Source organism: Oncorhynchus nerka, linkage group LG10, assembly GCF_034236695.1.
Source record: "Oncorhynchus nerka isolate Pitt River linkage group LG10, Oner_Uvic_2.0, whole genome shotgun sequence".
In the NCBI taxonomy this organism is placed as follows: domain Eukaryota; kingdom Metazoa; phylum Chordata; class Actinopteri; order Salmoniformes; family Salmonidae; genus Oncorhynchus; species Oncorhynchus nerka.
In genome coordinates this window covers 36,861,297-36,875,170 of record NC_088405.1, presented here as the reverse complement: position 1 = coordinate 36,875,170, position 13,874 = coordinate 36,861,297, and the positions used below count along the sequence as shown (strand labels likewise).

Here is a 13,874-nt window from a genome sequence, read left to right as displayed (position 1 = left end):
GTTTTTCTGTCAGCCTCAAAGTGTTCTCCTTAGTCCCCTGCACAATGACAACGTCAATAAGAGCCCTGCACTTGAAACACTTGAGCCGCTCGTATGTGTCGCAAGCTGAAGACAAGGACGTGAAGTGTTGGGAGGTTTAAACTGATGTTCTAAGATAATGCCATTATGGATATATTTGGGAATATTGCGAGAATGCAGACATTATGAACTGACATCTATACAGGGCAATGGAACGAGTGAGATACATAGTGATGTCTCAAAAGACGTCAAGAACAAGTACTCCCTGATATATATTTTTTTATTTTTTTTAACTCATAGCAATCTGATGAGAATGTAATGTGGTTTCAGACAATCAGAGCATCCAGGACCGAAACAATCTATTGTAAAAAAAATTAAATTAAATGTTTTTTTTTAAACACAACTACTTGGCCTACCTTCCACAGGCCTGATTCCTATCAAGGCTATGGTCTATGTTAGTGTAACCTGAGTCCAACATTATCCCGTGTTAGTTTTTTTCAGTGACAGTAAGGATAGGTAGTGATAAGAATAGCCCTTTCGTGGTGTGACACTGGCTGCTCCGCTAATGTTGAATGTGCAGCATGCCAGCTATGTGCATGTGATGGATGACTGAACTGCATTTCCCCCCTCACTCACGAGTGCATAACACAGCAGATAGTGTGGAGGCACAACAGCCTGCCAGACAGGCTGCCAACAGAGAGAGAGAGGGGAGACAAACTGGGGTAGGCAGAAGTACAACGGGCTGGATTCAATCTGTAGTGCCGAAGATCGGACGTTTTTAGGAAATGTTCAATAGAGCCGAGATATGCTTTGTTTAACGTGAATGCAGTCTCCGTGAAAACACTGGTTTTATATTTCAATCCCGCTATAACGCCGATCTTCTACGGATTGAATCCAGCCCTTAGTCAACCAGCGTTGCAATGCAGATTAATATTGTTTAGTTTCCCTGGTTAGTGTCTCTAAAAATTGACTAAGGTAAAACAAATGTTTTTGATAATGGTGGGCCTATTTGTCTGGCAATAGTAAGAGATGCGTTTGTGGGTAAATGTAGTCAAGTGCATTTGACAACGAAATCAGGGTTTTGTCTTTACTCGGGTGGAAAATAAACAACATGATCACCCAGTGTCACGTGCATTCTATCAGACAGTAGAAGTGGGGGGACTAGGGAGTCATAAAAAGGGATGGCTGGATGACACTGTTGGACGATCTAGAAGACATTGCGGAAGAAGAGACCGTGGGCCCTGCCCATGTTGGCCTCCGTCCCAAGACGGTGACCCATCTGCCAGGACGGCTCATAAGTCCCCGGTCCTGGAGTCCTCTGCCAAACAAGGTCAACAAACAAACACTCACTAAAAAAAGCACAGCTAGCTCAGTCTTCACGTATCATTACTGTGGGAGAGAGAATAGCATACCATACCAAGCATTAAAAATGACCGTTTCTGTTTACATTTTTATAACTATCTGAAGTGACATTATGCTTAGGAGAGTGCGACTACTCTCAATGGTGATGAATGTGTGTGTGTGTGTGTGTGTGTGTGTGTGTGTGTGTGTGTGTGTGTGTGTGTGTGTGTGTGTGTGTGTGTGTGTGTGTGGTGTGTGTGTGTGCGCGTCACTCACCGAGCGCACACTGTGAAGACGGGGCACAGTGGATCTGAAACAGGACGTGACTCCTATGGTCGGGCCCGTCCTTATGTTGTAATGTCCAGGAGCAGGGCCCTCTCTCTGAACACAAACAGGAACCATTTGATTCACTATTTACAATAGGCTAACTCACTCACACAGGCAAAGAAAACTGCTCAGCGGGACCACGGTTGAATGGTTGTCTTGAGGATTATTTACTGGCACGAATCCCGATTGCATAAGTATTCAAGGTCTAAAGCTGGAAGTTGGATCAGTGAGGCAGTTCATATTGTATGGCTTATTTATACTTGATCCACGGCATATACGTTATATGAATTACGTGAGGTTCAAACTACTTCATTTCAATAGCTTCCAGCTCTCATTTTCCCCTGCTGCCCACTAACACACGGTGTTGGCCACAAGCAGAAAATAACACACAGCCTATCCTAGCCTTTCCCGTTCCTGACATAAAACGTTTTTACGTCGCTTAGCCAGTAATCCATCCCCAGCCCTCCTGATGCGGTGATTCATAGCACAAAGAACGAGAGAAGAAGTAGAAAGAAAGCAGCCTTTCTATGTCCCTGAGCTCAGACTAGCTGGCTATAGCTATCATTATTTGCCATTTGATTGCGCTGGGCAAGTTCACTTGATCCCCCCTCCCCACCCCCGCCTGCCCGCCAGCCCTCGGGGGAGCTGATCTGCGGCGAAGGTGTTAATGCAGGTGTATTTCACAGGAGCTTTTAGAAAGGACACAGAGGACCAAAGCACACTCGCCTGCCCATGATGAGCTGTCCTGGTGATCTGCCTCTGTGCAAGGCGCCTGGCCTACTTTTCGCCGCTGTCGGAGCGAGCGCCACATTCTCCCGGTGTGGCACAGATAACTGGCCCATGCCGCACATTAATTATGTGTGTCAAGAATGACCATGCCGCAGCGAAGGTCCTCGACACCTCTATTCCCATAGATACGCCACGTGTGCATAGTGCAGATACCCCGAGCTGTTCTCTTCGACCACAAAACTTTATCAGAGGCCATGGCCAAACAATAACGATTTTATATAGATGATCCCAGATAGGAATACATCAAATAAAGTGGAAATAAAGTCTCCAAACATGGTTTGTTCGGAGTTGCATCTGCACAGACACTGCACAGTGCACACAAACAAATCTGGGGCACAGTTAGGCCCGAGGATGAAGAAATTAAGTCAAATCACGAGAAAAAAAACAAACCCCCTCTTTGTTGGGTTTGCAATGCCTTAAACCCTGGGGATATTTCTATGTGAATATGTGAAAATCTATTTCACATTTGGAGCCTGCAAAGAGAAATCACAAAAAAAATCCTCCGTTGCTCATTTCAATGAGATTGATAGGGATTCGCTGGCTGACTATTTTCAGTGTAAAACATTAAGACTCTGTGACCCTTGACCCCCTGACATATGGCGAACCTGCTTCAATTCGTCAAGCAGACAGCTGTCTGAATGGCTGTGGCTACAAATATGATTGCCACGGGACTTGTTGAACTGTTTAACCTTTGACAATAAACTTGCTTTGGACTAGCCCTGACACACCACTAGCGGTGAAAAAAGCTCCCTACTACATAGTAATGGCACCCTTGAGATGTCCCAACACATTTCCTTCTCTGTTAACGCGAGAGAGCTGCCAACACTGCTCAAATATGTGCAGACGCACTTGCTGCACACTGCAGCACACACAGTGCAACCGAACATGAAACATTAATCAACACAGTGCCATAATAGGCATCAAACGCGGTCAGAGATAATATACCGTAACCTCCATAACATATTGTAGGTCTCTAACAGACTCGGTTATGGGTGTCATAACCAAACCGACTGAAACACGTAGGTCTGCAGGCCTTTGTTGGCAACGTAATTGGCTTAGTCATAGCTAGTGGAGACTAGATACTCACAGGCAGAAAGCTGGCACGCTGCACTGCCGAACGAAACATCACGTGTCTGCAAGGAGAGAAGAGAGAGAGTGGTTCGAGAGGAGAATAGGTGCTGTAGAGAAGAGGCCAGACCTGTTGTGTGGTACTGGAAAGGAGAGGTCAGGTGGTTATTTGTACAGGAAAAAGATATCAAGGGGATGATTCATATATCAAGGAGATGAATCAGAGGCAGTCTGCTTGCTGTGATTCAAAGGATGAGTTGAAAGTGTAAAAATGATCATGATAGATTGTGCAGGACAGGTGCTTACTTGCAGGGTATCTTGGGCACTGGTTTCTGGGTCACATTGTAGTGGCATGGTGAAAGGTCTATTTCCTGGACAAAGATGGACGATATAAAACATTCAGGTTAAAATGTCAAATATAACTGTATTATTAGAAGATACATGAATGCTGATAACAGCCCCTTCTCCACGCCTCCCCATCTCCTTTCCCCCACACCACCTCCCCTGGTCCCCCTCCCCTTGTCCCCTTCCCATCCTCTCCCCACCTTGTCGCGGATACCCAGAGTGTAGTTTTTTGGGCGGGGGCAGCTCTTAAAGGAGTAGGAGGCCTGGAATTGGAGGGCCTCCTGGGTGGAGTCAGTGAAGCAATAGGCTCCCGGCAGCAGCAAGTCCCCCTTACGCATCTGCATCTTGGTGTCTCTCCCCGTACCCTTAAAGCCATACGTCATACGGACCGGGTTCAGGCCAGCCTCCTCAATGAAGTCCCGGATGTGGTAACTCCCAGGGATGGGCGTATCCTGGAGGGATGCGAATGAGAGGAAAATTTATTTTTTGAAAAATATCTCCTGCACACATGATTTCCCGCATATACGGGAAAAGGAGATTGAGAAGGCATTTTTGGACAGCATCATCTTTAAATGCACTGGATAGAGAGTTTTATCTAATCCTTTAATATTACATAAATTCTACATAATTCCATAATCTTAATAGTAGAACTGTGTGAAGATGCTTGACTGAAACCAACTGTTGTAGTTAACCCTCACTGAAAATACCTACTTTCAAAGTACCCATCCACCATCTGCCTCTGTCACACTGGTCCCCTTTCTCATTGCCCTGTAGATGCAAGATAGACCAAACAGTAAAAAAGGCTTGTTTATCGACTGTATTTTTAGGAATACATGACAAAATAACCGACTTAATTTATTTCTACATCTACCTCTACATTTTAATGACATTTTAGTCATGAATACCTATAGCTACTGTATTTCTTTGCCAAGAGGCTGAATCCAACTTCAGTGTACAGTCATAATATCCTATGACTGCCAACTCCTCCTGACTGCAAAGATGATAACACTTCACAGGCTATTTCTGCTCTCAACAAACCTCTTTTCTCATGACAAAGATACAAAATAACACTGACTAGTCTCAAACTTACCCTCTCCTCTGTCCTGCATGATGCATCATCGCAGGGTATGTCACTAACTTTGGACATATTTTTTCCTACGGTCATTGTTTTCCCAGTACTGTGTGTATATGCACTTCGCCGTCGGCTGGTTGCTCTCACAGAGATAAAGTTACAGCTTCTCAGACCGTGACTGTTACTACTAGCAGCCCCACCAACAATCCATTTTTCAACAGGCTGACAGTGTGAGATGCAGCGGACACTGTGTGACCCAGGTCAAAGTTTAAGATGTTGATAATGACACAAATGAATATTGTCATAGTTACTGTGCCAGTGTTCCCTTTGTAACGTCACACAGGCCTACTGCACGACCAGGTTAAAAATGTGTCATAAATGGTTTCCTAGTGGCATGTCACAATAGGATAATATGTTATGGTGTGACAATTATCTTTAAGCTACTTTTTGGCAGGTTAGTTGTAATCCCAGCTGGATCTTTAAATAAGTGTGAATGGCTGTGCTTAGACAGTCAGCCCAATTCTGATATTATTTTCACTAATCGGTATTTTGACCAATCAGATCAGCTCTGAAAAAGATCTGATGTGATTGGTCAAAATACCAATTTGTGAAAAACAGATCAGAATTGGGTTGCCTGTCTAAACGCAGCCACAGAGTATCAGTGAGAATGAGTGGTATGTAGCTATTACTAGATGCATAGCACACTTCTACCCAACAAACTTGGGTGGTCATATAGACACATCATGTATGTATGAAAACCCATCATAAAATAAAGTTAGTAGTTCTTATTAGACATTATATCAGATTTCTTCTCAGAGGGTTATGGCCAGGTTGAATAACTCAAGTAAGGGGCCCCCTATATTATAAGCACTTGTCTCTAGTGGCCTAGTCCAAACTTTCTTCGCCTCATAGCACATACAGCTGAGTGATATGCAGTGTAAGTGCTGTGCAACACACTATGAACCAGAACTAAAAAACATCATCTAGATTGGAGAGCCTGCTAAGATATTTGTGGGAGCAGTAGCAAAATGTTCTGCCCCGTTGCTAAGCTACATGGAGCATATGATTTCAAGTAGCCAGGAATTCATGTTTACACTGCTTGTCAAGGGAGTCTCATGTCATGTTTCAAGTTTCATGTTTTTAATGTCACATGCACAAGTACAGTGAAAGGCCTTTATTGCAAGCTCTAACCCCAACGATGCATTAATCAATAACAATGTAAGACTAAAAATAACAAGGTAGAACAAAAACACACAATAAGAAATAATATAAGAAATCAGAAGAACACGATAAAGTAAGTAAACATACTATACACAGGGTCATTTCCAGTACCATATTTACAATGTGCAGGGATAGTGGATCGATAGAGGTAGATATGTATAGAGGTAAGGTGACTAAGCATCAGGATATATGAGAAACAGAGTAGCAGCAGCCTATATGATGATTGTATGTGAGTGGGTGTGTGTCGAGTCAGTATAAATGTATGTGCGTTTTATGTGTGTGTGTCAGCAAATTATAGAGTGAGTGTTTGTATTTGTGTTGGAGTATCAGTGTGCATAGCGTGTAGGGCCCTGTGAGTGTATAGATGTAATCGGTGTGAAATGGCTAGCTATTTAGCAATGCACGCTAACAGTGTTTCAATCGGTGATGTCACATGCTCTGAGACCTTGACGTAGCTGTTTCCCTTGCTCTGTAAGGGTCGCGGCTTTTGTGGGGCGAAAGATAACGATGCTTTGAAGGTGACTATTGTCACTGGGGCAAGAGGAGGGACGCAAGACACACGGATACATAGAGACAGTGCAAAATCAAGAATAAAATACAAAGGCCAACTCAGATAGTCCTTGAGGCTATTTAGTTAGCTATTTAGCAGTCTTATGGCATGGTGATAGAAGCTGTTCAGGAGCTTGTTGGTGTCAGACTTGATACGTCGGTAACCGCTTGCCTTGCGGTAGCAGAGAGAACAGTCTATGGCTTGGGTGGTTGGAGTCTTTAACGATTTTCCAGGCCTTCCTTCCACAACACCTGATATAAAGGTCCTGGATGGCAGGGAGCTCGGACCCAGTGATGTTATTCGGCAGTCCGCACCACCCTCTGTAGAGCCATGCGATCGAGGGAGGTGCTATTGCCATACCAAACAGTGATGCAGCCAGTCAAGATGCTCTCAATGGTACAGCTGTAGAACATCAGAACTTGTGTGTGATTTGGACACTAAGGAACTTGAAGCTCTCGACCAGCTCCACTGCAGCCCCGTCGATGTGGATGATGGTGTTGTAGTCGTGAGTGAACAGGGAGTACAGGAGGGGACTAAGTACACACCCCTGTGGGGTCCCCGTGTTGAGGGTCAGTGTGGCGGAGGTGATGTTGCCTACCCTCACCACTCGGGGTTGGCCCGTCAGAAAGTCCACAATCCAGTTGCAGAGGGAAGTGTTCAGTCCCAAGGTCCTAAGCTTGGAAGGGACAATGGTATTGAACGCTGAGATGTAGCCAATGCAACAGCATTGTCATATAGGTATTGCTCTTATCTAGGTGGTTGAGGGCAGTGTGGAGTGCAATTGATATGGCGTTGTCTATCTGATCCTTTGATTAGGACATGTCAGTTCATGCTGCAAGAGCTTATGCTGCAACGTCCTCCTGAAGTTGTCATAATTACTATGTAAGTCTATGGAAGGGGGTGAGAACCATGAGCCTCCTAGGTTTATCGTATTGAAGTCAATGTAACCAGAGGACGGAAGCTAGCTGTCCTCTAGCTACACCATGGTGCTACCCTACAGAGTTCTGCTGAGGTTAATGTAGACGTTTATTTCAAGTGTTTAAATTGTGACAATTATATTTGGTATAGTATTATCTAAAAAGGTTCACTTTAATGTTTCTCATTTATGAAATTCACTGATGGTCCTCTCCTTCCTCTGAGCCTTCATTTGCCCACGGCCTTGGGGGTATTGACCTGATTAGACTTAACTCACTTCGGCCTCGGAGAGCAAGATCACCAAATCTTCTGGGTCGGCACAATGTTACACTAAAAAAGGAACACACGATCCAATGTTTAATCTTGTCAAATCTGTCAAGACCATCTGCAGATTTGCATCTCATTCAACACCTTACTGAGAAGGAAAAACAAGTTTACGATCATTTTTAGAGCTGTTCTCACCATATAGCCTTTCAAGGGGAGAAACACAGGTGTCAAATGCATTTTTGTGCACTTTGTCAAGTACACACGTTGGTCATAATACTTGGGGTTCTCAAATGTTATTGTGAGTAATCCGATTGCCTTGCTGGCAAAGGGCAACCTTTCCAGGCCCACTTGTCAAAGTTCTGTATGGTAATTCCTGATTGACCGTTGATAACTAGAACTTCAGTAAGTCACCATGCAGGGTGACCAGTACAGAGGATCCAGAAGCACAGGTGAGTTACACAATAGCTTTATTTCATCTTCAAACTCAGCATCTCTGCAAATTAACAAATTCAACATTTAACAAATGAGCGCTGTTCCATTTACAGCCTTAGTGCCAACATGCATACCTGCGATTCAAGCATCTCATGAAGACTTGTGCCAAAGACACGAGGCAGTCAACTTCTGCCTCGTACCAAGCCAATATGATCAGATAATGCCGCCAGTTAGCAAAAGACCTGGACAGTAAATTGATAAATATAATCCTTTGATCCATCAAGTCAATTTATTTTTAAAGGACTACAAATTTGATTAGAGCTTAGCTGAATGTTAAGAGGCATTGGCTGAGACATTCTGTGCTCATGGAATTTACCTGATCACTTTAGTAAATATCTTTCATATCAAGGCCTATGCAAAATTAATGTTTATCAAAACAAACAGCTTTCCTTCATACAAAAGATCACTATTACACAACGGCAACAATCCATTACGGTTGAGAAAAGACAATTTTCAAATCTGGGTAAATTGTAAATTTTATTGGAAAACAAAAATATACAACTTGGAATGGATTATTTGAAGCATGGCCAAAGGCCATAAAAAAGTAGTGAGTAAAACATTAAAAAGCATAGTAAGATTAAAACAAAGTAATTTTCTGGTAAAGAACAGCAGATACAAAAAGTTTAAGTGTACCTACAAGATACACCTGTGTAGTTTTTTAAAATTCTTTGCAGTAGTGCAATGCTGAGAGATTTCCATATACACTTTGTCCGTAGTCCATGCAGTGTTACTCCTCTATGCCATTTCCATGGCAACATAGCTGCCCCAAGTGACAGGTCACCAATGTTGCCACGTGTCCAGAACGGAGCCGACGTTACGATTCTAAGCGCTCGCCAACCCCTGGGGCTGCGACAGGCACCCGTTTGTACAACCACACCGTCACTCCAAAACACGAGGACAGCAAAAGAAAGGGACATGGGGACTCGGAGCCTATGCAGTTTACATGCAGTTCCTTTGGACAGCAGGGAGGGGGGATATTAAGATTTTACAGATAAATTCCACAGAAAAAAAAGGCAAGTTATTTATACAACATCTGTACCAAGGCCTTTACTTCGCCGTCATCATTTGTACGAACTCTGCAAGGGAGAGAAATAAAGAGCCAATGTTACTCTTTCTATGACCAAAAGTGGGTTCTTCCATCCGTTTAATTCATATTTTGTACCAACCTTCATAATTGACCTGGCCATCTCCATCAATGTCTGCTTCTCGGATCATCTCGTCAACTTCCTCATCGGTCAGCTTCTCCCCAAGGTTTGTCATCACGTGGCGCAGCTCAGCAGCACTGATGTAACCGTTCCCATCCTAGAGCAGAGCACACGTTGGTTGAAGAGCACTAACCCAAACGTTGTCAGGACGAAGGCAGATGGGAGTGTTACCTTGTCAAAGACACGGAACGCTTCTCTGATCTCCTCCTCGCTGTCTGTGTCCTTCATCTTTCTCGCCATCATGGTCAGGAACTCTGGGAAGTCTATCGTTCCATTACCTGGAGAGGGAACAAACGGGCTTAAAGAATCTCTTGTGTGTAGTGCCATAAGTGGTGTTGCGTAAGAGCTGGCTCCTCACCATCAGCATCCACCTCATTGATCATGTCCTGCAGCTCAGCCTCTGTGGGGTTCTGGCCCAGAGAGCGCATCACGGTTCCCAGCTCTTTGGTGGTGATGGTGCCGTCGCCATCCTTATCAAAGAGCGAGAAAGCCTCTTTGAACTCTGCAGAGAGAGTGAAACAAACAGTGAGGTCCCCTGTTGGCAGTTCAAGAGGAAGACGTGACACAGGAAACAAAGACCATTTGGGTGGGAAGAGAGAAAAAAGGCACTATTAAACTCAACATTAACAGGGAGAATTTGTTCTGAATAAATATCAACCCCTTGAAAACTCTGCATCAATACACCCCACCCTGAACCTTGTCAGCTCAACACCCAAAACCTAACACATCACTCATGTTCCAGATGACAAACCAGCTAGCTGCATTAGCATAAGCGTTTGTGTGTTCCAACAGTCTGCTCCGTTTGTTTACACACAAAGGACCGACGGCATGAACAGCAAAGACAGGATAGGAAGCAGAATGAATGACAAGCTGTTTGCCAGGAGCTTTGTTGAGCAGTTGCGGCATGCAGCAGCTTGTCAGAGTTGTGAAAACCAAGACGTGGCCTGCAGTTGAAAGTACTTTGTGATAGAGGAAATTCCTTTGTTGCAGGGGTACTGGGTAATAAATACTTTCTGCCACTGTCAAGAAACCCTTATGGGTCTACAAACAAAAACACCCTAATTGCCTCCACTATACCAAACAAAAAAGCCTAAAAGTTAGAAGTCCTTTGAAATACACTGTACAAGACAGTATGTCAGGGGACACTTGCCTACAAATGACAATTTTCAAATGATGCTCTAGATAGGCAGCATGTCTTCAGCAAACACCATGAACCAGGATTTAGACTTTGAAAGCTTACACCAAATAGGGATGTTAGTGGTTAACCACTGAAAAATACATTTGACCAGCCATGCTTATCAGCCTATAGGTTATTTTTCATAATTGTGGCATTCAATTGGCACGTGTGTATTTGTTAGTCATCATGCATTTTATTTACCACATGCAAACAGAACCTAGTTTGAAGAGGAATAGCCTATGATGTGTCCAACAGCTTGAGTAGCTCCTCAAAAAGCCTACTGGGGTGAAGTCTGCCTTTGTAAGCCCAGTCATTGCACAACAAATAATTTAAAATGCTATCACGTGTTAACTTGTGGCCACGATTATAAAGGACCTATTTTTACTTCTCAATGTCAACTCGTAAAGCAACCCTTCTAGTCAAATGCACAGGCTACCATGCGAAAATCCATCCATAGAAACAATTTTATACAGACTTCCTCATGCCACTAACCAGCATGTCTGTCCTGTTATTGGTTTTCATAGCAACTTTCCTAGTCATTAAAAAACATCATAGTTGCTATTAGATTCCACCTCTTCAGTAGACTCATCTGTAACTGCTAGCATTAGTCACAATTTAGACCAGGGTTCCACGAGTTGCATTTTGGCAATGTTTGAAATTGACAAATTGCATGCTCAATAATAGCCTCGACTGTAAAACAATAGCCAGCACGTTTCCATTAAGCTCTTAATGAAAAACGTGCAGTACTTGTATGCATGCATAGTATCAGGGGAAGAGGAAAAGGTTGACTAACAGTCCATTTCTACAGCCTTATTTTGAGTCTAAGCAGTTAGCAGTAAAAATGTGCTTCTCTTTACACCACTATGAAATAAATCTGTCAGCATTTTCTGAAAGCTGAAGACCAAAACAGGTGTCATGTCAACTTAAGTGGCTAGTGAAGTGAAAACCACTACAACCAAGACATGACTTCCCCATGATTCATCACTGTCCTGGAGGGGAGCCACTACAGGGAAATCTCAGAAGACCACACCAGTTTAAGTTCCTCGATACCGGCATTTATGGTAAGAGTTTTTTTTTACTGGCAGAAAAGGCACGATTGTAAGCATTCCTGTCATTAACTGGCTAGACACATTCCATTTAACAGCGAGAGGACACACCCATGTCAAAGGCTGCCGCCAGCACAGTCTGGCAGTTGATCAAGGCATGGGACCTTATGATCACTTTCTGATTACATCATTTGTGACATGGAAACCATAAAAATGCAAAGTGTGTCACGTTCCATGAGTGAGTCGTGTAGACTGGGGTTTAAGGCCTGTTTAATTCTTGTTTTATGACCAGCTTGTCCAACGAAAGCCTTAAAAGGCAAAAATATAAATCCAATGCCGGGTAGGTGGGGGGAGCCACAGTGGGCCACGTGTCAGGGTAGGGACCAGATGAATACAATGCTGTCTTACCGGCAATCTGCTCCTCTGTTAGCTGATCAGCCTGGAGGGGAAAGGAGAGGGAATTTAAAACTGGGCCACATGTGAAGTAGCTAAGACTAGTTGACTACTGAGTCAACCTTAACGTTAGCTCTGGTCATCTACGAAGTTATGCTGCAGTTCTATTTATAGTCACATTAGCCAACATTCAGAAATGCATATAGCTACTGCTAGCTATGAAGGAACGTAACTAACTAACATTTCTTATCCAGCTTGCTACCCAATGCCAGAAGGAACCTTCAACCATAGATTAACTTTAGCATGATCTATACTTCAACCCTGGAGTGGCTGGGTTAGTAGTTAGCCAACTAGCTATAAAACACTCCTGGAAACTAAGTAATAGTCACATTTTTGCTGACGCGAGAGCATGGCAAAGACTAAGATTCACGGAAACATTAGCTAACGTTACTTTAGCTACGTAAAGTTAGCTGTTCTATCGGCCGTGATCCATATGACGTTAGCTAGCTAGTTGCAGTAACTGTGAAAGTTATCTAGTTACTGTAGCTAACATCTCAAGTAGTTCGCATGTTAGCCAGGTACCCCTATTTGACCTAGCCAGGTCGCTCATGTTTTGATGCCTACATTTACATTGTAAATGAAAGCATTACCTAACTACAGCAAATTGGCGGTAATATTTGCTAACGTTAAGTATTTTCTAACCAGTTAGCTGGCTAATATAACAATTAACATTGCACAGTGACTACCAGTTTGTATAATACTAAGAGATTAGATTTCTTTAGTAACTGACTCACAACGCCTGTACCTATGAATTAAATTTCCACGGCGACAAAACCAGGTTTGGCCATTCAAACGCAGTATGGCTGTCACGCAACCAGTCATTTGTCAAGAAAAAGACGTAAGGATAAACGCTGAAACTAAACGAGAAATAACGTGATTTGCTTCACTTACCATTGCGATATACCGAGTAACAGCGGGATATAGAAAACAATTATTTGGTCGCTAAACTTGCAACCTCGCCGAACGCACTGTCTGGCAGACAGTTTGACGCGCCTTTAACGGTTGTTCTTTAACTCCTCCCCCATGTGCTATCCCTCCGCCAACTTCGTTTCTCGTCATTTTCTCAATTAGTAAAATCACGCATTTATTAGCATTCAAACATGATATGAAATGTAAAATGACGTCGACTCTGTAAATATTTCCCCAACATTAATTTATATCCCAATATCTAAACAAAAAAGTGCCTGTAGCATAGTGAACTAGCTAAGTGCGCATGTATACTTTCTGCTAGTCAGTGAAAAAGTACAAGACGTAGTTGGATGAAATAGCTAGCTCTGATTGGTGGGTTTGTACCTGCAATGCGTCACTGCTTGGATTTGGTCTGCGGCTGCATTGTAGTCCACACAGACATGGAATTGCCACAGGCACAGCATAGAAGAAGTAGCAGTCTGTAGTGTAGGAATGATCTCGTAGATTGAATATCATACATAAGGCTGTAGATGGAAGTGACATGCATTCCGTTTCAGAGAGCTGCTCATTATAGTATACATTGCACAGACTCCATGATCCACTTTTTCTGGTGGGGACCATTTTCAAAAAAGGTAGTGCCACAGCTTTCAGAATCAACACATTTTATTATATTTTATTG

The 13,874-nt window shown here is 43.2% G+C and overlaps 2 protein-coding genes across 2 annotated transcripts; both read right to left on the bottom strand.

Moving 5' to 3' along the window:
- Positions 1-280: 280 nt before the first annotated feature.
- stpg4 (sperm-tail PG-rich repeat containing 4) lies at positions 281-5,128 on the bottom strand. Its single transcript, XM_029669737.2, has 7 exons — positions 4,979-5,128; positions 4,600-4,656; positions 4,089-4,340; positions 3,850-3,914; positions 3,563-3,608; positions 1,636-1,740; positions 281-1,336 (listed from the first exon to the last, which is right to left on the bottom strand). The coding sequence occupies exons 1-7, from the start codon at positions 5,051-5,053 to the stop codon at positions 1,226-1,228; spliced, it is 711 nt and encodes a 236-aa protein (XP_029525597.1). The 5' UTR covers positions 5,054-5,128; the 3' UTR covers positions 281-1,225.
- A 4,176-nt stretch (positions 5,129-9,304) lies between these two features.
- calm2a (calmodulin 2a (phosphorylase kinase, delta)) lies at positions 9,305-13,276 on the bottom strand. Its single transcript, XM_029669738.2, has 6 exons — positions 13,178-13,276; positions 12,242-12,272; positions 9,969-10,112; positions 9,782-9,888; positions 9,572-9,707; positions 9,305-9,481 (listed from the first exon to the last, which is right to left on the bottom strand). Exons 1-6 carry the CDS (start codon positions 13,178-13,180, stop codon positions 9,453-9,455), a joined length of 450 nt encoding a protein of 149 aa, XP_029525598.1. The 5' UTR covers positions 13,181-13,276; the 3' UTR covers positions 9,305-9,452.
- Positions 13,277-13,874: the final 598 nt, after the last annotated feature.